At 35.1% G+C, this 21,667-nt stretch overlaps 1 protein-coding gene across 20 annotated transcripts in view; it reads left to right on the forward strand.

The window, feature by feature from the left end:
- The window catches only part of CCDC88A (coiled-coil domain containing 88A), an 87,115-nt gene that overhangs the window by 32,292 nt on the left and 33,156 nt on the right, over positions 1-21,667 (forward strand). For 17 of the 20 annotated variants that reach the window (XR_003924725.2, XM_030023429.2, XM_030023432.2 and 14 more), the window contains 9 exons: positions 3,747-3,828; positions 4,528-4,686; positions 8,356-8,502; positions 9,542-9,686; positions 10,457-10,641; positions 12,832-12,969; positions 15,486-16,556; positions 17,120-17,247; positions 21,219-21,360. Coding sequence is in view for 19 of the 20 variants with exons in the window: in XM_030023429.2 (XP_029879289.1) it covers positions 3,747-3,828; positions 4,528-4,686; positions 8,356-8,502; positions 9,542-9,686; positions 10,457-10,641; positions 12,832-12,969; positions 15,486-16,556; positions 17,120-17,247; positions 21,219-21,360 (2,197 nt within the window). In the remaining variant the exon portion in view is untranslated. The remainder of the gene's footprint in view (positions 1-3,746; positions 3,829-4,527; positions 4,687-8,355; positions 8,503-9,541; positions 9,687-10,456; positions 10,642-12,831; positions 12,970-15,485; positions 16,557-17,119; positions 17,248-21,218; positions 21,361-21,667) is intronic. The other 3 variants (XM_030023433.2, XM_041125519.1, XM_030023443.2) reach the window with 1 other exon arrangement.

Raw genomic sequence — 21,667 nt, forward strand, 5'->3', positions numbered from 1 at the left:
TCTTTCAACTCTTTCTCTGTAGACAAACTCTTTCAACTCTTTCTCTGTAGACAAACTCTTTCAAATGTTAAACTACAGTTTTAAATGCTTTTTTTAGTTTTTGCACCCCAGAAAGCATATTTTTAAAATGTAAGTATATTTGTGGACCAGTGTGACAAATACAACTTCTCATCTGTGATTGTCTTAATTTGTATTATATTGATGTTTTAACCATAAACATACTGAAATCAGTGAACGAGTGCTGTGGCAATTTTGTATCTTTTGTACTCTCAACTTTCTGAAAAACTAACTATGTTTGAGCAATCTCTTGAGCGTGTTAGAATACAGTAATGGGCTCTCCACTCTACAGAAATTGTTTGCTTTTTAGAAATACTCACGGTTAATCTAATGCAGCGTTGCCTTTTTCTTTTACATATTGTGTCCATATTGTTGTTTGAGGCAAGTTCTTTGTGCTTCCTGTATTGTTCATTATCATTAATGAACATCTGACTATAGTTTTAATATATCTGTATTCATGTATGTTTCTAAGAGAAGAGCTTTGCAGTTGAGCCAGTTGTGGGGTGACACACTTAAGAACAATTACATGGGGCAGGCAGGTAGGGACTGGAAGCAAGAGCTGTGTCCTGATCGTTCAAGGATTAGTGGCAAAAACGTCCTTTTTAAAAGGAGGTAGTGCTATAGTGATTCCTTATCGGCAGCATGATTAAGTTACCTGTTTCTTGTTGGAAACAGAGTAAGAAATAGTCATCTGTGGTTCATTCGTGGTTAGGAAACGTTTAGATTTGTTGCAGATAGGAAAAAAAATTATCATTAGAATAACTTTTTGTCCCCCATCTTTGTAGAAGATTCCTCGTCTGCACACCACTTGTTTGCTCATGCCCTTCAATACTGTTCCACTTTTACCTGCCATGCTGCTCTACAGAGAAAAGTGAAAGAAAGAAAATTATGCAAACTAAACTCCACTAAATCTCTTGAACCACTGCAAACCTAGATGCAGAAATAGACTTTGAGATTACTGGCAGGGGGTGGTTATTTATGTCTAAAGAATAATGTAATTTGTAAAATGAGTAACTTTTGTAGCTTGGGTCAGTTATGGTTTCTTACAGTTTCCAAGTTGCTACCTTCATCCAGTTAAGGGATTGCTCTCTTCTTCCCCTGGTGCTGACCCCTTAGCTAAGAGGTATATTCCCCTCCTTCACCTCATCCAAGTACTGTGAAAAATCAGTCCCACTGTAACAAAGAACTCTGGTTTTTCATATTCTAATGAAAACCCTTTTTATCCCTTCTCTTTTATGAAGAAAACTGATACAGTAAGTATCAGTGGGTACTTATTCTGTCTTCATAGTCTAGGAACAAATCTGAGTGAAGAGTTAGTTAAAGAGAAGAACAGTAATAGTCCAGTGGAGAATCTGTTTCTCCCTGTAGCAATGTGTAATGTTGTTTAAGCAGAGTGAAGTATGTGCAGTCTGAACTTAAAATACAAATGTTAAATCTGAAGAGATTCAATATGTATAGTAACTTGCCTATAGTTTAGAAACAGCATAAATAAAGATTTTCTTAATCCAGCATCTCTCGTGAAGAGAGGAGGCAGGTAAAATTAAATTAAAAGTTGAAGGTAGCATAAGTCACAATTATCAGCTTGCTGGTCTTGTCTTATCAGAGTTTGTTGATCAGATCATCCTAGCTGGCTGGATTAAGTATCTGGTTGATTTACTCAGAGGATCCCCTTCCCCCACAACATCTTGGTCTTCATGAAGAATAGAGGACAAAAAGATATGGCTCTTTTTTCTGATGTCTGTATTATTATGTGTCTACTGAAATGAGCCCGCCCAGGATATTCTATAAACAGCTGCACCAAGAAAATTAGTGAAAAAATTGCTGTTATTAGTTTGATTGACAGTTAATAGATAGCCTAAACAGTGAACACTGGTATGTTCTGTATAATTTAGTACAATCCTCTCTAGTCTGTAGCTGAAGCATGCAATTAGGGCAACAGTGAAGGCTCAGAACAGTTCACATTTTGCACCCTATTTGAATTCAGTTCATAAATAAATTTCCTTTACTTGTAACAGTATATTTAAAATACTAGACTGATAAATTGTTTGTAGCATTTGGTATTAAAAGCTGCATCTATTTGATAAATTTAAAATTAGATTCATTCCAGTGTTGAAAATATTCAGCTTAAAATTTACAATCAGGTTTTGGCAATGAACCTTCATACCTGGTTTATTATGCGCTGCAGCTAACATAATTTCATACAAAAGGTCTGTAAAGATTATTTTTTCAGTTGGATGCAAAACAGTGATTTGAGGCTTGTAATACAGAAACTCCAGAACTGGATATTGCACATCTGATTTTCTGTATTAAGTCCTGTGTGTTTCTATGTAGAATGATAATATCAGAATATGAATGTTCATAGAAAACTTCCAGTAATCTAACATAATACAGCATAAATTTGTATTTCTTTATGCTTTCTGAACACCTATGTGAAGGGAAAGCTTTGATATCTGCTGTGGACAGTGATGTTGCAGTGAGCTATACGGAGATGAACCCTTCTATACTTGTAGGCTGTCAACAACCTTTCTGAAACAATGTATGGTTGCAAAAAGATCATTCATTGTGAGATTGGCTCATTTTTAAAAACAACTGTTCTAGTTTTGTTTAAAACAAATATATTTTTTTCTCAGTATAATTACTTCTAGATTGTATTATGCATTTCAGTCCATTAAATTCTCCTATCTCCCCCTTCTCTACTTCTCTTTTGTTTCATACTTGTATTCCAAAATATTAAATAATATAGTAACATGTTTGAATAGGCAATGTATCTTTTAGCAGTGTGCAATATTGGATATGACAGGTTTTTTCAGTAGTGAATACTGTTTGCTCTGAGGTGCAGTTCAATTTTGAACATTAGGCATTCTGTGTCTTTGAGAGAATTAAATATTTCCCTTGCCCTTACTCATTGTTTAACAAACTCATTTGTTAACAAACTCATTTTTTGAGCATTGAGAAATAAGTGTTAGCTGGAAGTTAAGAATGAGTGCTGTAAGAATTGTAGTATTCTGTGTCAAATTAGTTTTGTTACAAATTTCTGAATCGACTAAAACAGACACTATGTTGTTTCCATAAAAATAAAATTCATTATGCATTTCATAAAATTATTAAGGTTATTAAGTGGTATCTTCTTTTAATGAGTAAAGGCATCTGAAAAACTTAATTCTTCTTTAAGAAAAAGAAAAATTACAAAAGTGTAAAAGTGCTTTTTAAACTGGCTTTACCTGATCTGTGACAGGGTGCATCAGTGGTCATGGTTTGGTTCTTCTGGAAAAATATTTAGACCTTTGGAATGTATATTTTGAAATTATTCTAAGCTTACTTTTGGATGTGAATCTCCTAGTACACATTCATGTGTATTGTCTGGGGTTTTTTTACCAAAAAAATCTGTTATCACAAAAAAAAATCCCTTATTACACCCTAATGTTTTCTGCCCCGCATAAGTAGGAAATCTTAGTGAACAATTTAAAGGACTATGAAAAATCTGACCAAATTTGAAAGATTAGATATAGACTAAAACCTAAAGAATATGTAAAGTATAATGACATACCTAAGTTTTACACTGTGATGTCCTTGAAATCCTGGATTAGAAGAGGGAAGTCTCACAAATCTCAGTATTTTGTTCTCAAATGAGATGCTGATTATAATATTTTGCAGTCATATTTAGCTGTTTTGTGTTTTCTCTTTTTAAGTGAGGAAAAGACTGAGCAGTTGCTTGACTGTAAACAAGAACTTGAACAGATGGAAGCTGAACTGAAGAGACTTCAGCAAGAGGTATGGGTTTTGTAAATCTATTGTTTAAAAAAAATGGGCAAAAAGAAGTTGCCATGACCAGAACAATTCCCCCCCCCCCCCCTTTTTTTTTTTTTGGTATTAGGAAGTATGTTTTCATGCATTTTTTAATTTTGCACTCTGAACACAGTCTTTTGTAATTTATTCCTTTATTTGGTCTAGTATGCTGAAAAAATAGTTAGGTTAGTATTTCTTGTCTTTTTTTTTTTTTTTTTTTTTTTTTTTTTCCACATTCAAGCAATTTACCACCACCATATCCTATGAATGTACATGTGCTGAATATTTCTCAAAAATAATGCAACCAAATTTTGTCTGGTTTTCTTTATACTTTGAGTCTATGTATTGATAATGAGGGAAAACATCTGATTAATTTATTATTAGGATATGAGTGTATAAAATTGTTGCATGTCATTTGAGAATATTATCTGTGAGAGAAACATGCTGTTCTGAAATTTACAAATGTGTACATACCTCTCCTTGAAAAAGGCCAATGTCATTTTCTTGGAAATATATGATCTGGACCGAGCCTCTAAAATACTTTTTTTTTTTCTTTACCTTTCTCAGAATTAACTTATATCCCTCTGGGTTACCCTGATTTAAATAATGAAGCAGCTATGTTATTCTTCAGCATGCACTGTCCAGTATTCTTGGCTTTAATTTCTGTATTTTCATATTTTCTAGAATATGAATTTACTCTCAGATGCCCGTTCTGCCAGAGTGTACAGAGATGAATTAGATGCCCTTCGTGAGAAGGCAATTCGAGTTGACAAGCTTGAAAGTGAAGTCAGCCGGTATAAAGAGAGGCTGCATGATATTGAATTCTACAAAGCTAGAGTGGAGGTATATTAAGGGAAAAAAAACCCAACTGAATAACCATAATTTTTTGTTTGCTGTGGCTTTTCATAGTTATTTTGATGACTTAAACATTGGCATGTGAAAACAGTGTTATAGCTTTTCTCTCTGGGATATATGATAGTTAGTCTTCTGTGATAAATTACAGTTTTTATGTAAGACTCCCTATGTCTAATGGCATGTAGTTTCATTTGAAGTCAGCAGTATTCACCATAGCTCTAAGCTAGCAAGATCAATAGTAGCCTCTGTTTAGGGTATATACTATATATTGAGAAACCTAAGGAGGAATTAATTAAAAATATGCTATAAATGTAATAATTTCTCTCTCCTCTTGCGGGTCTCCTAGGAGAAGGTAATTTTCTAAGTAAGGTGTTAAGGAAATAGTGGCTCTGCAGATAAAAGAGTATAGGATGATGGCATTCTGTGGATAAAATATACTAAAAAAAGATGCACTGACACAAGGCAAGAGAGACTTACAGTTCTGTCATGAATTAGAAGTTTAGGAAACGAATCAATGTGCCGGATTTCATTAGGCCATTGTGCTGTCTGTAAATGGCAAATTTGTTGGGCAAATGCCAAGGTGGCAGAATTTGTGAAAGAAACAATTACTTGTGGGAGTCAAAACTAATGAAAGTTTAAAGAAATTTTCAAGATTAAAAAAAAAAAAACTCCTAGAAAAGCAGGGAGAACTCGAAGTGAATGCTTGCTGGAAAAAATATTACGTTGCCTAGATGTAGTTGCTGACGTACTGGTATGAAGCCCTTTCTTTAGGGTGAAAATAACTAAAAAGCAAAACCAAAGGCAACCCCAAAAAGATATTAGGCTAAACTGTGACACAGAATATTTTTACATAACTTCTTCATTTAATATGGCTTCTTGGATTCACAGGCCTGGAAGGGATCTTGGGAACTCATTCAGTCCTTCTGAATGGCAATACCTTTAAACATGGTATTTCTTTGATACCCATACCACTCCAAATGAATGCTTGGCATTAATGGGTGCGTTAAGACCCAAGTGATGAAGTGTCCACAGCCTTTCATAGCAGCCTCTTCTCTGAAGACTGTGACATGTCATGTGTCCTCTCTTGTAGCTCTTTGTGCTTTGCAGCCCACAGCATTCTGCTTTATAAGGTGTTTTTTTCTGTTCTCTGGGTTCTGTCATATTTCATATCTTTCTTAAAATGGAGTCCCTAAAACTAGATCTCATACTCTAACTAAAGCTTTACCAGTTCTGAATACGGTGGAAAGATGACTTTTCTCTACACCTTCTAATATAGTAACTCCTAGGCAACATCTCAACATTGTGATCTGTGGTAACCTCCAGATTTTGTTCCCACTAAACTGTTGCCTAGTCATGATACAATATCCCCAATATTTTAGTTACCACATCTGAAAAATGTCACAATACTAATGACCAATGATATAGCATCCTCTGGAAAGAGACTTCTTTCATTAAATGTTTAAAAGTTAAAACGTTTTAATGAATGTATACTTCATATGTCACAGCATAAAATAGCTACTACTGATAAAATCTACTGTTGATGAGAGGGGGGAAAACTGCAAGGCAAAAATCAAATCTTTGTAATGTTCAATTGTAGATGCTTCGTCCAAAACTTCTAATAATAGCTTTAGTCACAAATAAAGCATATCAACTGACACGGGAGTTACTAGCTTTTTAATGGAAAACTACATGGATAGTTTTTTCAAGTGAACTGCAATGTTAAAAAGTTAACAATAGACTGTAGTGAGAGATAAGGTTCATGGTGCAGATTAAAACACTGTTAAAAGGGCGTTAGACATTTCTGATATTTTAAAAAAAGTCATGGTCCCCAAGACTTTTTTTTTTTTTTAAGATGACTTCTTCTTAGCCTTGCTTGTGGAAATTAATTTTATCATCTTACTGTGTAATGTGAAATAATTTGATGAAATTGGATGAAACTTTCTCAAGATACACTAAATACAGACCTTAACAGCTGTCATTGAAACATCCATTCTTGAGGAGGCTCCAAAGCTGCCTTCACATGCCACTTAAAAACATGGGCTGGTAACTACTTTCCAACTCTGGATCTTTTCTCAGTGTTTGACATACTTTAAACAAGATATTGCTGTTCAACTTGAGCTCAGTGATAGAGGTCTAGTGCTGTGATTTATGCTATCAAAGTTGTTGGCTGTTACCTATGTATGGTGTAATAGGTTAGCATACATGGGTCTGTTGGAAAATCAGGTGCTGTGAGTGGTAAGCATTATCATCAGCCTGCCTGCGTATGAGAAAACCTTTGTATGTGAGCTATTTGAAAATCATCTTACATGAATGACTTCATAGACTGTGTATATCTGCTACTGTTGTAAGAGGGACTGAAAGCATATGGTTAAAAAAAATTGGTAAATTAGTGTACACGATTTGAAAACAGTGGAAATTTTATTTTCATAGAATGTTTAAATTAGTAAAAAACCTAAAATTTGTTTACATGTTTCATAGCTTGTAAACTATCTGATTTTTCAAGCATGCTTGAATAGAGACAGATGTTAATTAGTTGCCTTTGCTTCATAATAATAATAATAGTAATTATAAGTTAATATTTGTGTAGGGAGGAGTATGAAGGATAAATATTTATATGTTATATTCACTGATCTTTTTTCAGATTTTGCAGCTGACTGCATGCTGAAGTTTGAAAAGTTTTGTCTTTATATCATGAGTAAAATTGCCAATTATATGTTTTTACATGTTATTATTTTCATCAGATGCCATTAAAAAAAATAATCCTCTATGTACATAAATGAAAGTTGTTTAGGACCTTTGAATATGGCTGGTTGTATTAAGAATACAGTTGCATTATCAGCATTATGTCCTGACTTTGGGCTTAAGTAAGTTTGCCCAATGGCCTGTAAACCTGATTATGGTCTGTAGAAACTGATTCCCTTAAGTTTTGTTCTCCATTTCCTGCAACACAAACATTAGGAAGTTCAATCTGATAGTAAGATAAATTACGGACTTGAAAGGAGCATCTACATCTGTCTCCAGTCTTTGACAGTGGCCAAGAGTAGATGCTTAGAGGAGAGCAAAAGAACAGGGCAAGCACTTGGTGGTACTTTCCCATTGTGCTCTCCCAGCCTCCAGCAGTCTCTGCTCCGGAAAATCGTACTCAGAGGTGGTACTTTTGGCTCTCTCTTGCATGAATTAGATAACTTCTCAACACATGTAAGCCTTTTCATCTACACAACTGTGTAGCAATAAGCTCCACAACTCAATTACGTGATGTGTGAAGTATTTTTGTTTGGTTTGAGCCTGACACCTGTAATTTTTATTTGATGTCAGCCTTTTGCTTAGCTGTAGTCCGTATACATGCAGTACATCTTTCAAGGTCACATCTCAAATCACATGGTTTGATTGTGATTATGAACGCCTAATTTATTTAATGGTTTAGGGACTATTTAATTTCTCTTAAGTTATGTAAAATTTTCTTTTCATAAAAATTTCCTAAGTTGCAGTTATGTAAAATTGCTGTAAAATTGTTTTTTATAGAAGTCAGTTACAGCTTCCAAATGAATATTTTAGCATTAGAGCAACGTTTCTAAGACTAGATATGATGTGTATCGAAGTTTGTATTAATAAGGAAATAGCTTTCTTTGTGAGATTTTTGTTGCTTAATTCTTGCAGGAGTTAAAGGAAGACAATCAAGTGTTGCTAGAAACAAAGACAATGTTGGAAGATCAATTAGAGGGGACCCGAGCCCGTTCTGATAAATTACATGAGTTAGAAAAAGAGAATCTACAATTAAAGGCTAAATTACATGATATGGAGATGGTAAGTGTAAATGGAAGATGACAAAGACAACTGATACGTATTGAATTTCATTTCCATTTTTAATAAAAGAACAACTTCCAGTGAAAATGGTGTGGTAGAGGAGAAAGGTATGTCTTGATTTACGAACACTTTTCAGATACGGTTTCCTGCAGTAGCTTTGGTTCTGCCTTGGGAGGGAAAAATTGCAAAGGTGGTACTCTTTTTAAAGGCAATACAGTGTTTAACTGGATAGCTAAAATATGATGATAAGAACTAGAGACTCATTAGTAAGAACGATAGAATCAATTTTTTTTTTATATGAAGATAGTCTGTTGTCACTTAAATACTTACATAAAAGATGTTATTAATCTTTCAAATTCTGGCAATATAGTGACATATTTTTCAGATTATTCCCAAAATAATTTCTGTTTTTAACCAGTTCTTCTCCAAAAAGTAAATATTCTAAAATATAAAGCAATAATTTGCCTGGGTGGTTTGTGTTGTTTTAGTTTTCCTTAAGGTGTGACAGATTATTACCTTCTGTTTACTTTCATTTTCTGCAAAATATTGAGAGTTGCAGCTGCAACTTTACTCCTGTTAAAGTAGCATGTGTGGGGAGAGGGGTTTATAAAGAGCCAGGTGAGACACACTCATCATGGACCTAGTCCTGTTATAGCTTTTTGTGTCAAAGTAATCTTACGATAGTTTAGAGAAGATGAAATTTTGCTTCTCCGTCCATTTGTTTTTCATGTGTGCTATCAAGCTGTGCTTATCATGTATACTTTCTTTTCTGATGTTCTGAGAATTGAACTTTGAAAAAGAGTAAGTAGTCGTTGCCATAGGTTATGCTAAGAGGTTCTTCTCTGCGTATTTTTCTTTACTGATTGTTACATTTCTCTTCTATGTTCTCCATAATTTTGTCTATTCCTTGCTGTCTCACTGTGTATTAGCAAATCAGAAAATGTACTTTGCATTTCTCTGTGGCATACTAGATACTAAAATACTTTGTGCATGTTGAGGCTTTTTTTTTTTTAAAGTTACATGTGAAATAATTTTTAAGGAGCGTGATATGGACAGAAAGAAGATTGAGGAACTCATGGAGGAAAATATGACTCTAGAAATGGCTCAGAAACAAAGTATGGATGAATCATTGCATCTTGGCTGGGAACTTGAACAGATGAATAGGACTACTGAACTTTCTGAAGGTAAACATAGTAATACTTGCAAACTGATAAATAGAAAAATTGAAAGCTCGGAGACTGGACAGCATTACGAAACTACAGGTCCTTATTTCTAAAGTACAGAGCTTTTGTCCACTGGAGAGATGTGACAGTTTGGGGTTGGTTTGGCCTTTTTTTTGCTTGCTTTTATTGTGGTTGGTTTGGTTTTGGTTTTGTTGTTGGTTTTTGGGTTTTTTTTAACTCAATTCCATGTATCCTTGGAGACAGAGCTTACATGAAAAGTCTCTGTTCTTGTGATTCTTGTTAGAGGTGTAAAACCCATAAATACCTTGGAGTTAAATTGTGTTGCCATTCAAACTTCTATAATCTGTAGCACAGATCAAAAGTCTTCTTGCTTTACTGTTCTCAAAGTTAAGAAAGATTTGCTAAGGCTTCTCGGAGTAATCGTTTACAGACATAACTGGCAAAAATTTTGATTATTCCAATATAGCATGCTAGGTCATACACTGGATCCCATACAAAGGATTCGTGGAGATTTAGAGATGCATTCTCAGCTGCGGGAAACAAATCTCTTCTGTGATTAGGAACTGTAGGATGGGTAGGACATTTCCTTTTATGCATCTGCAGTGTTATCTGGGTAAGGAGGATGGGTCATTAATCCTAACTAGCTCTATTCACCAAGAAGGCATTGGAGGGCCCGTCAAAGGCTTTTAAATCCCCTAAGTCATAAAAATGCAAAATGCAAGAACTCCAGGTAATAAGTAATTTTTTTAATGGTGTTTTTTCTCTCACAGTGCCACAGAAATCACTTGGTCATGAGGTAAATGAACTGACATCAAGCAGATTACTGAAGTTGGAAATGGAAAACCAAAGTTTACTGAAGACAGTGGAAGAACTACAAAGTGCAGTGGGGTCTGCAGAAGGCAGTACTTCAAGAATTCTGAAAACGGAAAAAGAAAACCAAAGACTTAGCAAAAAGGTAATCATCAGTGTATGTTTGAATTGTGTATGAGTTGCCTAATGATGCTTGTCATTTTCTTTCTAAAGGGTAATTTTATGAATGGCCTTTATTTTGGGTAAAGTATTACTAGGGTCTAAATGATGTTATGGTGTTCGTTAGTTTATGGTAAAAAAGAAAACCTCAGAGAGGTTTTTCTCTTCTCTAATTATGATTTTTTATTAATGATTTAAGAATGGGACCATTTTATTCAGAAAGGTCTTACACCAGCAAGGGGAAAAAAATCAATATGTTAATATTGGAGATATAATAAGTAATGGAAGTATTTTATGAAACTTGAGACCATTATTTTAATTTTTGTAATTATTAAGCAGGTGAAAGTATGTGTACATAGACCTATTAGCCAGTCTTCACCTAAGCAGAAATCTTGGTCATGTGTCTTCATTCATGAGAGAAGATAGGCCAAGGAATTGATGAGCAAGTGAATGGGAGGAGTTTGTCAGATTTATCTGTGCTGATCTACACTATCCTGCTCTCCAAATTATGCATATCAAATAGAGTAATTTAGTCAGTGTTATTAATAGAGAATAAAAATTGGAAAAAAACGGGAGCTAATTACAGTGGAGTAAAATGTCTAAAGTTTCTGAAATAGCTTTTACTTCAGCAGATATTTCAGATGTTAGACTATTCTTAGAGAAGAGTGGGTAAGAGATAATTAAAAAAAAAAATTTGAAAGAAATCCCTACTGTGTTGCATACTTCCATGCTTTTTCTGATTTCTTAATGATACAGTATTTTTTGCAGTAGCCTGTGTGCTGCTTTGAGTTTCGTATAGTACCAGAAAGACAGCTAGGAGAGTACAAAAGAAAGGAATAGGTATAAGAAGCAAGCAATAGTAGGTCCATGTGGTTGTCTGATACTGTTCTTATTACTTTGGATGTCTGGCGACGTCCTTTTTGTCACTGCCCCTAAAAACAATGTTCTGAACAGTGATCACTTCAGCAAAAAGCATGAAGTTGAACAAAATGTCTGTTATGAATCCCATATACAGTGTCTACTTCTATCTGGACATGCTTTCTCTTAAAACAAACTGCTAATATAGAGTCTTATAAATAGGAGATACAGTGACCACAGGAGCTCCACTCCCAGTACCTAGATGCCAGTTGGGCAGGCGATGTATAAATTTGGTTCCCAGACAGAGTCTGACTGCATCCATGCTGGAGTGATTGAGCCAGTTACTTCTCCTTTGCAAAAACCAATGAAAGGGCCAATAACCCTGTAAAACATGCATTGGTCTGCTAAGCAAGGGACCAGGAAAATCTGAATTTGAGAGGAAGAGGGAAGCAAAAGACTGGTCAAGCATTAGTATTCTCATCCTAAGAGAAAGATTTAATTCAGGTTCTGGCCTAACCAATGCCATACTTTTTGCATATTTCAGATCAATAAATTGCTTCACGAAGGAACAAATTCTATTCAACTACCTTTTTGTGATTTTATTTCTCAGTATTACTAGCAGAAATTTAATGTGTAATTCAGATAACTCGTTTCTAAAAGTATTCTCCCTGCCTGGGGTCTGAGTTATGTCTAGACTCCTCTAGGATCAGGTAACGTGGACAAGGGACTTGACCTAGAATATAAACCTTTCAGCAGATACTGAGCAGAGATGTTGCTTCTAAGTAACTAATTATAACTTACATGTGACAGAAAAATCACACTTGGTTATTTTCACTTGTAAACAGTTTTGCTGTCTAGTGACATTGTGAGTTGGAACCATGTGACAGAATAAACCTGTCTATTTAATTCCCAAGGAATCATCATAAGTATCTCTTGAAATAGTTAAGTAAGATCAAACAACATTAAACCCTTAAAGTTAAAAGGGACTTGGAGGAGCAGTATAAATCTCACTAAAATGGAATTTTAAGAGGGAAAAAAAGGTGCTTGAGGAAATATCCAGCGCCTAATAAAATCTGACCTTTTTTTTTTAATGCAAAAGTACTCTATAGATATAGTCTTCTGAGCCAGGGAGAAAATTCTGGCAGAAGAAAATTTATTCCTAGAAGAGATGAATTGTTTCAGATAAAGAATAGAAAATTCCATTTTATTCTTTCCTTTAACCTTTATTTATTTCTATAAGGCTACCTTCAACCCAGCTAAGAGTAATACTATTGTCATTTTAAAGTACATTTTTAAAAACTTGTTTCTTTTTCCCTAGCTTGAAGAGCTAGAGAATGAAATTAGCCAAGAGAAACAAAGTCTTCAGAACAGTCAAAATTTGAGTAAAGATTTGATGAAAGAAAAAGCACAGCTTGAAAAGACACTTGAAGCACTTCGAGAAAACTCAGAGCGACAAGTGAGTAGTAGAATCAAAAGTCTTAATGCTGTATTGTACTGTACTGTTCCCCTTTTGTACTTTTTTTACAGGCATAAAGGGATTGTAAATGTAGCAGATTTGCCAGAAGTACATATCTGCAGCAAAATAGCTTGTCTAAGACCTGCAGCCAGTGAGAGACATGACTCATTTTTAGCTGAGGCTTTACTGTTAGTTTTAGAACTTAGTGTTTTGTAATGCTTCTGTGGCTTTCGTGGGCTGTGCATTTGCTATAGTTGCTGAGAGGGTGTAGCTCAGCCAAAACAGAAAATTGGGAACTTTGGAGGTAAGCCAGACACCTCTCAATGGAGGAAAACAGGTTCCAGACAGCTGGACAGTGTTTGAAGTAATGTCGGAGTATTAATGAGAATTACAGCAGCCTGCCCCTCAAAGGGACCTGACAGAGACCAATGTAGCGGAACTGGTCTGCTGCTCCGCTGCTGACTCTGTTCCTCCTGTGTTGCTCGCAGTCTTGTTTATCTGGGGTAGGAACCATCATATCCAGCTTCATAATACTCCCCTATACTAGAATGTTTCCTAGCTGTGGCTTGTAGGTGGATAGCAGAATTTATTTTTGGTTGCCAGAAACTGGCATCTGGGTCTTTGTAAAAGATTTGAGCTGTATTTGGGAGGGGACTGAATTTCACTGATGTATCTTTATCTAAGGGGTGCTGACACCTTCTAAAGGTCTTTGCAGAGTAATTCAGAGGACCTGTGGAAGGCAGCCACTAGGAAACAAGAGTTATGGAAACTGCTGGAAATACCATCTTTAGTAATAAAGTCCTTCAGAATTAGAACTGGAGTTACCTTTCATAAATTCCACTGATACTTCTTGATGAGATGGACATTTTTTAGTTTAAATTTAGAAGTACAGTGTTTTGGAATACAGATACTGTATTTCAAAAATCCTGAAAATTTTTAAAGGCCCAATGTAATCAGTAAATGAAACTCCAGACTTGGAAAAGAAAGAAAGAAAAAAAAAAAAAAAAAAGCTTGGCATTGAAGCTTTACTTTCATTTAAAGAGAACAATGGGAATAATTTTAAAGAAAATATGCCAGCTTGTCTTGTTTAGAAGTGTTCATTGTTACAGTAATTGATTTATACGTTGTATTAGAAGTGTACTCTAAAAGGGGTAAAACTTTCTGGAATAAGTCATAAGTCCCAATTTGACCATCTTTTAAACGTATTGGAGTAAGACTGGCATTTCAGTGGGACTATTTCTGCTTAAAAATAATATACTTAGGAGCTGTGATGGGTTAGCAGTATCTTTCAGGTCTTTTACAAATCCTGTGCTTAAACTTACTGGAGGGGACTGTACAAGGTTCATTTGATTTCATAAAAAATTATGGAGGCATTGATCATGATTTTTTGTTAAGTTTGGATTATAGAAGCAGAATTCATGGAAAGTAATTATGCATGTTTGGTCACATAACAGGTTATGTAAAGAAGTGTTACAAAGTTGTGGTTTTAGACACCTGTTAATTGGTTTCTTATTAATCATTTCCGAACAGTTTGTCATTGCTGGGAACAGAGCCGTAGATCCTGTAATTAATAGTTACATTCAGACTTAAATAAAAAAGAACAGTCTATAATTTTCTCAGTTTGTTTCTCATTGCAACTAGTACTTTTGCTTTTCTCCAAAACAGCTTATTGTTGAAACATCCGTTATGCTATGTTTATTAGTGTATTCTTAAATATTGATCTAAACAGTTTCCTGCATTTTGCTGTCTGTTGTTACATACCCAAATAATTTGAAATTATTTGGAGTAACTGAAAAAGTCAGTGAAATACTAAAAATTAAGATGTAAATGTTGCCTTTATCCTTGAAGTAGATCTGGGAATATGTTACCTAAGAAAATTCAGTTCTAGTATGATTTACTTTCTCTGGAAGCTGTTTTGAAAGAGCATGTCCAAGGGTTCTTTTTAACTCAAAAATTAATGTAACTTTGATGTGTTTCTTGCCAAAATGTTACTGACTCTGATCACAATGCCCTCATATCCCACAGACCACCTCTGTTTTTTCCAAGTGAAAGACACTTTTGCAGCTCCCACACCTCCCTCCATCTCAAGTTTGGTTTAGAACTTGACTGCAGTTTTGTTCTTTGTGGACATATATCTCTGGAAATTACAGAGTTTAAGAAAAATAATCTAAATCTGGGTAAACACAAATGAAAATGAAATTACTCTAAGGAGTAGATACAGCTTTGTTTTGATTTATGCTTTGTTAGTTTTATGTTATTTACTAATATCCAAGAGGAAGATATTTGAAGATTCACTTTGACTTACTCATTGTCAAACTTCCACCTGAGTAGGTACATAATGTTTGTAATGCTTCAAATAAATGCCAGTACAGTAAGAGAATTTATTTTTTTAAACTTAAAATAAAAGGGAAATATAATGTAATCTTATTATCTTAGTAGCTTTAAGTTTATATATGGAAGTAATTACTTGTTGGCGTATTGTTGACCAGAGTTTACAATTTTTCTACCCAAATTAGATTAAGCTATTAGAACAAGAAAATGAACATTTGAATCAAACTGTAGCTTCTCTAAGACAGCGCTCACAAATCAGTGCTGAAGCAAGAATGAAAGAAATTGAAAAAGAAAATAAAATCCTTCATGAGTCTATTAAAGAGACCAGCAGTAAGTTAAATAAGATTGAATTTGAAAAAAGACAAGTCAGGAAAGAACTGGAACACTATAAAGAGAAAGGGGAGAGAGCAGAAGAACTTGAGAATGAGCTGCATCATCTGGAGAAGGAAAATGAATTATTACAGAAAAAAATTACTAACTTAAAAATCACTTGTGAGAAGATAGAAGCTTTAGAACAAGAAAACTCAGACCTGGAAATGGAAAACAGAAAACTGAAAAAAACTTTGGATAGCCTAAAAAATCTCACTTTTCAGTTAGAATCCTTAGAAAAGGAAAATTCACAACTCGATGAAGAAAATTTAGAATTAAGAAGAACAATTGAATCCTTGAAGTGTACAAGCATTAAAGTGGCGCAGTTACAATTAGAAAATAAGGAACTGGAGAGTGAAAAGGAGCAACTTAAAAAAAGCCTTGAACTCATGAAAGCCTCGTTTAAGAAAACTGAACGCTTGGAAGTCAGCTACCAAGGCCTAGACACAGAAAACCAAAGGCTACAGAAAGCCCTTGAAAACAGCAATAAGAAGATTCAGCAATTAGAAAGTGAATTACAAGACTTAGAGTCTGAAAATCAGACTCTGCAAAAGAACTTAGAAGAGTTAAAAATCTCTAGTAAGCGCCTAGAGCAATTGGAAAAGGAGAATAAGTTGTTAGAGCAAGAGACTTCTCAACTGGAAAAAGATAAGAAACAGCTAGAAAAAGAAAATAAAAGGCTTCGACAACAAGCAGAAATTAAAGATAGCACTTTAGAAGAAAACAATGTAAAAATTAGTAATCTGGAAAAGGAAAATAAATCTTTATTTAAAGAAATAGTTGTATATAAAGAGTCATGTGTACGCCTGAAAGAGCTAGAAAAAGAAAATAAAGAACTTGTGAAAAGAGCTACCATTGATAAGAAAACCCTTGTCACTTTACGAGAGGTAAACAGAAATTAGTTACCATTCCTGTCATAATCTGTTTGTAATGTAGGGAAATTATACCTGTATTTTTTTAAAAAGTATGTATTTTGTATTTTTTATGCTTTAATTTGTATACTATTAGCATCTTTTTAATGGTTGCAGTAGGGAAGGCATTAGATAATCAAAATTTATATAATCAATAATCAAATAGAATAATATAATCATATTACACTTAATTCTTTAAGGTTGATTACAGACGGTCATGGAGCCTTTGTTAAATGAACGTTGTTCAGATTCTTGATGTATTTGTTCTGGCTGAAACGTTTCCCCTTCACCGTGAAGTTCAAGACCAAATTTCAAAGGGAAGTTCTACAGAAAGGGACTAGACAACTACAGTGAAATCATATTATAGTTAAAAATGTAATATCTGATACAGCTGAAAGCTAACAATTGGAAGGAAAGGAGAGTTAACATTGAGTTATTCAAGTCATTTAGTGATAAAAGACTCTTGCCTTGGCAGTTCTAGAATTAAGGCTACATTATTTTATTTATATGATAATACTGACTAATTTTTTCTGTGTAAGGACTTGGTGAATGAAAAATTGAAGACCCAACAAATGAACAATGATCTAGAAAAACTTGCCCATGAACTTGAAAAAATAGGCTTAAACAAGGAGCGTCTCTTGCACGATGAGCAGAGCAGTGATGACAGGTGAGAATGTCAAGGCCTACCTGGAACAGTGTAGAAATGAGGGTCTCTTTTAGTCATTAAGTTGAAATGGTTTTACAGACTGTTTTTGTGCATACTCTTAGATTTTTAAGGCACACTAAGTGACCCAAACTAGAACTTGCTGTTCTTTGAAATTAATAAGGTAGTTGATGCGCTTTAAGATTTAGCTGTCTGTGAAAGTGGGTTACCGCTTTTTGTTCCTAAGAAATTTCTTCAAGTATGTCAGTAGATACAGGTAATGTATAATTAAAATGTTTTATGTTCTAGTTAGCAGCAGAAACAGTAGCTGTAAAAGATAATAGGCCCGAAGTGTTTTTCTTTTTCCTTTTTGACTGCTTGACTGATAGAAATGTTTTTTACTCTTTTGTAACATAATGGTTACTTTAAACTGTCTCACTCTTTCCTTACAACTATTTCCTTCTAATTCTTCCTCCCAAAAGGAAGCTGTTTGCATTCCCACTTACACAGGCTGGGAAGTATCCAATACTTGAGTGTCTCCAAAACTTCGTACTGGCTCTCTCAGTCTACCACACCTGCCATTATAAAGCAGCTGCTATCTTGACATCTGTTTCCTCTACTGTATGTTGTGTTGTGTCTTATCCTGCAGGGATTTAGGGAAAATTTGTGACAGGAGAAAAGCAGACTGGTATAGGCTTCTAGCCAGTCTTTATTTCACAATGCTATTCAGTTGTGCTCTTTAAATAAAAAACAAACAAACAAACACAAAAACTCTGCTGTCATGATCTGTTATTACTATTGTCATGAACATGTAGATTGATTTTTAGGCCCTCTATATTAAAAGAGAACCAAACAAAATCCGCCCCCCCCTTCAGTTTCCCTTTCTTGCTGCCAGTGCTCTGTTACTGAGGTGGTGCCAGAATCCTGTAGGGGGAAGCTGTTACCACCTCTTGTTTTCTGCTGGTCTCTTTCATCTACCTTTCTCAGCTCACAAATGAGGAGGTCTTATGTCAAGAAAAGTCCTCAGAACTTTGAGTAGTGTGATTTCTTCCAACTTAAGCATGACTGTGTACCAGACAGTGCATAGTATGTGTTTGGTTTGTCCTTAGGTGAATATAGTATACAAAGAAGAACAAATCCTTGAGCTAAGTTGAAGCTTAAACTGCTTAGATGAAGAAGTCCAGATTGAGCAACACTTTTCTAAATCACACTGTACATTCCAAGCATTTGGAGTGAGCACTCCCACAAAGGGAGAAAATTTTTCTCTGTAAAGGTGCTTTTGCAAATAATACTACATGGAAAGATTTATGAGTCTACTTCTACTTTTCAGACAATAGACAATGGCACTTGTCCTTTAGAAGTGCTCATACTTCTAAAGATCAGACGTTGTGGGTTCACTTCTCATAGGTTAGTTGGTTTATGACACTGTATGAATTACAACCTTGGGCCATACAATACTAGTGTTTCCTTTGCATTTTACAGAATAGTGTTACAATGGATCTATAAATTATAATTTGGAAGAAAATTTGGAGTTACGTGTCTCTGTGGAATGGGGAGTTTTATCCAGCTTTCATTAAATTATAATCTAAATGAGCTTTCAACATACTTCTGGCACCTGTCATGACCTGTTTTATTTCTTCCTTTGCTTCCAGGTTACCTGTGTGTGGGAATTACACAAATAAATAATTTTCTTTTCATTTCCCTCACCTTCCCTTAGTGCTCTTCCAATGGGTATTCCTTTTTCAAGTAATCAGTGCATGTTTTTTGCTGTGTATATATTGTATATTAAGAGCACAGCCCAGAGAGCAGGCTTAAGCATTGTATAGTGGTTGACCTGCACTTAGCACATGTCTACTGCTGGCTTTAGTTCTCTTGTAATTTGGTGCTGCTTGGGTGCACTGTGATAAGAACAGCTCATGCTTAATTCTGTGCAGATTGCTTTGCAGCAGGAGATAATGCCTGTCTAGAAAGGTGTTCATGGCAAACTTGATGGTCCAGCACTGACCATGTGAAAGCACCACAAAAGCAGATGGAGTATTTGATGGTACAAGATATTTGGGTATCAGGCTGGGTATGATATGCCTGTTCAGGCTGATCTTTGGGGAGGTGTGCAGTAAGCTTTACAGCTTGAAGCTTACCCAGAACATTATCTAAAGTCTACCTATGAGCTCAGGCTTGTGACCAAATAATTTTAGATGTGAAGGAATTTGGGCTATGCTACTGTTTTGAGCTTCTTCTCAAACCAGAATGTAGACCTACCTTTAACAACTTCATGTAGAGCTGGATGATTGTGAATGGGGAATATTTGTTTTCAAAGTGGTTGGTTTGAAATTGTGTTCTGCCACTGTCCTACCTTTCTGTTATTCTCAACTTTTTCATTCATCCAAAAGGTACCTGGATTGCTTTCTTTATATTATTACCTAGCTGAGGCATTAGCAATTGTTTCATCTGGCCTGTAGTAAAGCTAGGTTCGTTATGGCCAAAATTACTTCTTGGTATATTTTTGGTCTGCCCCTCTCATTTTGATGATAGATATTAAAAGTGCACAATTTTTCTCTCCCTGGTGGGAGAGAGCTGGTTGTGGGGGTTTCTTGTTTAATGTTCTTGGTAGCACTTCAGAGTCTTTCTATCGGGGCCTAAGCTGACCACATTTGATAAGTTAACGTTGAAGTGTTTTCCATTTTCTCTTGCCTTTCAAATGGCTGTTGTCTCTAGACAAAAGATATATGAATTTTGACCCTGAATCTGAAATACCCATCTCAATGATTCTAGAAAATTTGTACCATCTTTCATTATTAGGTGTTCAAAAGGACACTGGAGATTGGGTTTCTGCTATTAGTCTTTTTCCTTCTTTGTTTTCTGTGTAATTGTATAACTTTTCAGTAACAAATTCTTACTTGTAGCTGAATGTATGCTTCAGCTCAAGAAGATGAAATGCTATCTATTCTACTAGTCATAGACTGCCTACTGTTTCTGAAGTCCCTGAGAATTACTTGTCATACCTTAAAATCTAGGATTCTCATCCTACTACATGATGCTACTGGACAGCATTCTACTTATTAATTCTCTTGCCATTGGTCTTCTGCTCCAGTTCCTGACTAGATCTAATGCTGTTGTTCATTCAGGAGTCTCTTGCAATCTATTCCGTTCACTAAACTGATAGATTCTTGAGCAGTCAAGATTTAAAAGGGGGATATTAGGAGTTTGTTTTATTTTATCCTACTGTGGGGAGAAGTGGGATGTTTTCCAGGTTCTGAGCACATGTACAGTGACTGAACTGCTTAAAAGTGATTAATGAGTGTGGTTTTCAGTATTTTCTGAAAAGGAGATACTGTTCTAAACCAATAGATTCTAAATCTGACCACTTCTCTCCCAAATATGTGGTTTGGGTTTTTTAGGTGCCCTACAATATTGTACATATGGTAAAAAATGGAAGCTTTACACATCAGGAGTGGTAACAGTCTTAAAATATCAGCAGCTGGGTTGAGTGAGCAGTTAGCACATTCATACATCAAATGAGTATGCACCTGCAAAGTACTGTGTTCCATCTCCTTCCCTAGTGCCTCCTCTTTTCGAGCTGGCAGGAAATGGAAATTGATGAAAATCTTGCTCTCCAAATACTTCACATCCTAATTTAGTTCAGGTCCCTGCTGGATTCACTGGAGTGGAGCCAGAAGGAAGAGTGCTGTCATCACACACACGCTAATGATCCAAATAAAGCCAGCCCGCTACTGGTGTGGCTGAACATGGCTTTTTGTATGGCTAATATGTTTTAAAAGTAAGAAGGATTCAAAAACGTTTCTGACTACTGTCCTCTGTTTTAGACATAGGACTTGATATTAATACTGAGGTGTCTTCATGCTTTTGAATAGAGTCAGCATTCAAGGATTTTTGAATGTAGCTATGAGGCTACTGTTTCAGAACATTTTAGAATTTAAATAACCTCAAATAATTTTTGAAATACAGACTTTTTTGTGTGTGATGTCATTGATCAGTAGGTACAAGCTTTTGGAGTCAAAATTAGAATCCACACTTCAGAAGTCTCTTGAAATAAAAGAAGAAAAAATTGCTGCTTTGGAGGCTCGTTTAGAAGAATCAACAAATTTAAACCAGCAACTCCGTCAGGAACTTAAAACAGTAAGGAGAACAACATCTTTTCTATAACATTAAATTACTCCTATACCAGCTATTGTTATTTCAACACTTGACCTTTTGTGTAAAACAGCAAAAGATGGGAATTGTTCAGGTAATGTAAAGCAGGACAAAGGTATGGCTGCTTTTTAAGACTGCAGTAATGCATGACCAGTGTTGAAAAGTTGTTGAGTTTGTTTGTCATTGAATATGTCAGTTGGATAAATAATCTGAAGTTGATTTGATTTGGGATGCCCAAAGTAGTCATTTTCAGTTACTTCTGATCTTGAACAGCCTGAGTGGACTGGTTAAA

Source organism: Aquila chrysaetos, chromosome 8 (genome assembly GCF_900496995.4).
Source record: "Aquila chrysaetos chrysaetos chromosome 8, bAquChr1.4, whole genome shotgun sequence".
NCBI lineage: Eukaryota > Metazoa > Chordata > Aves > Accipitriformes > Accipitridae > Aquila > Aquila chrysaetos.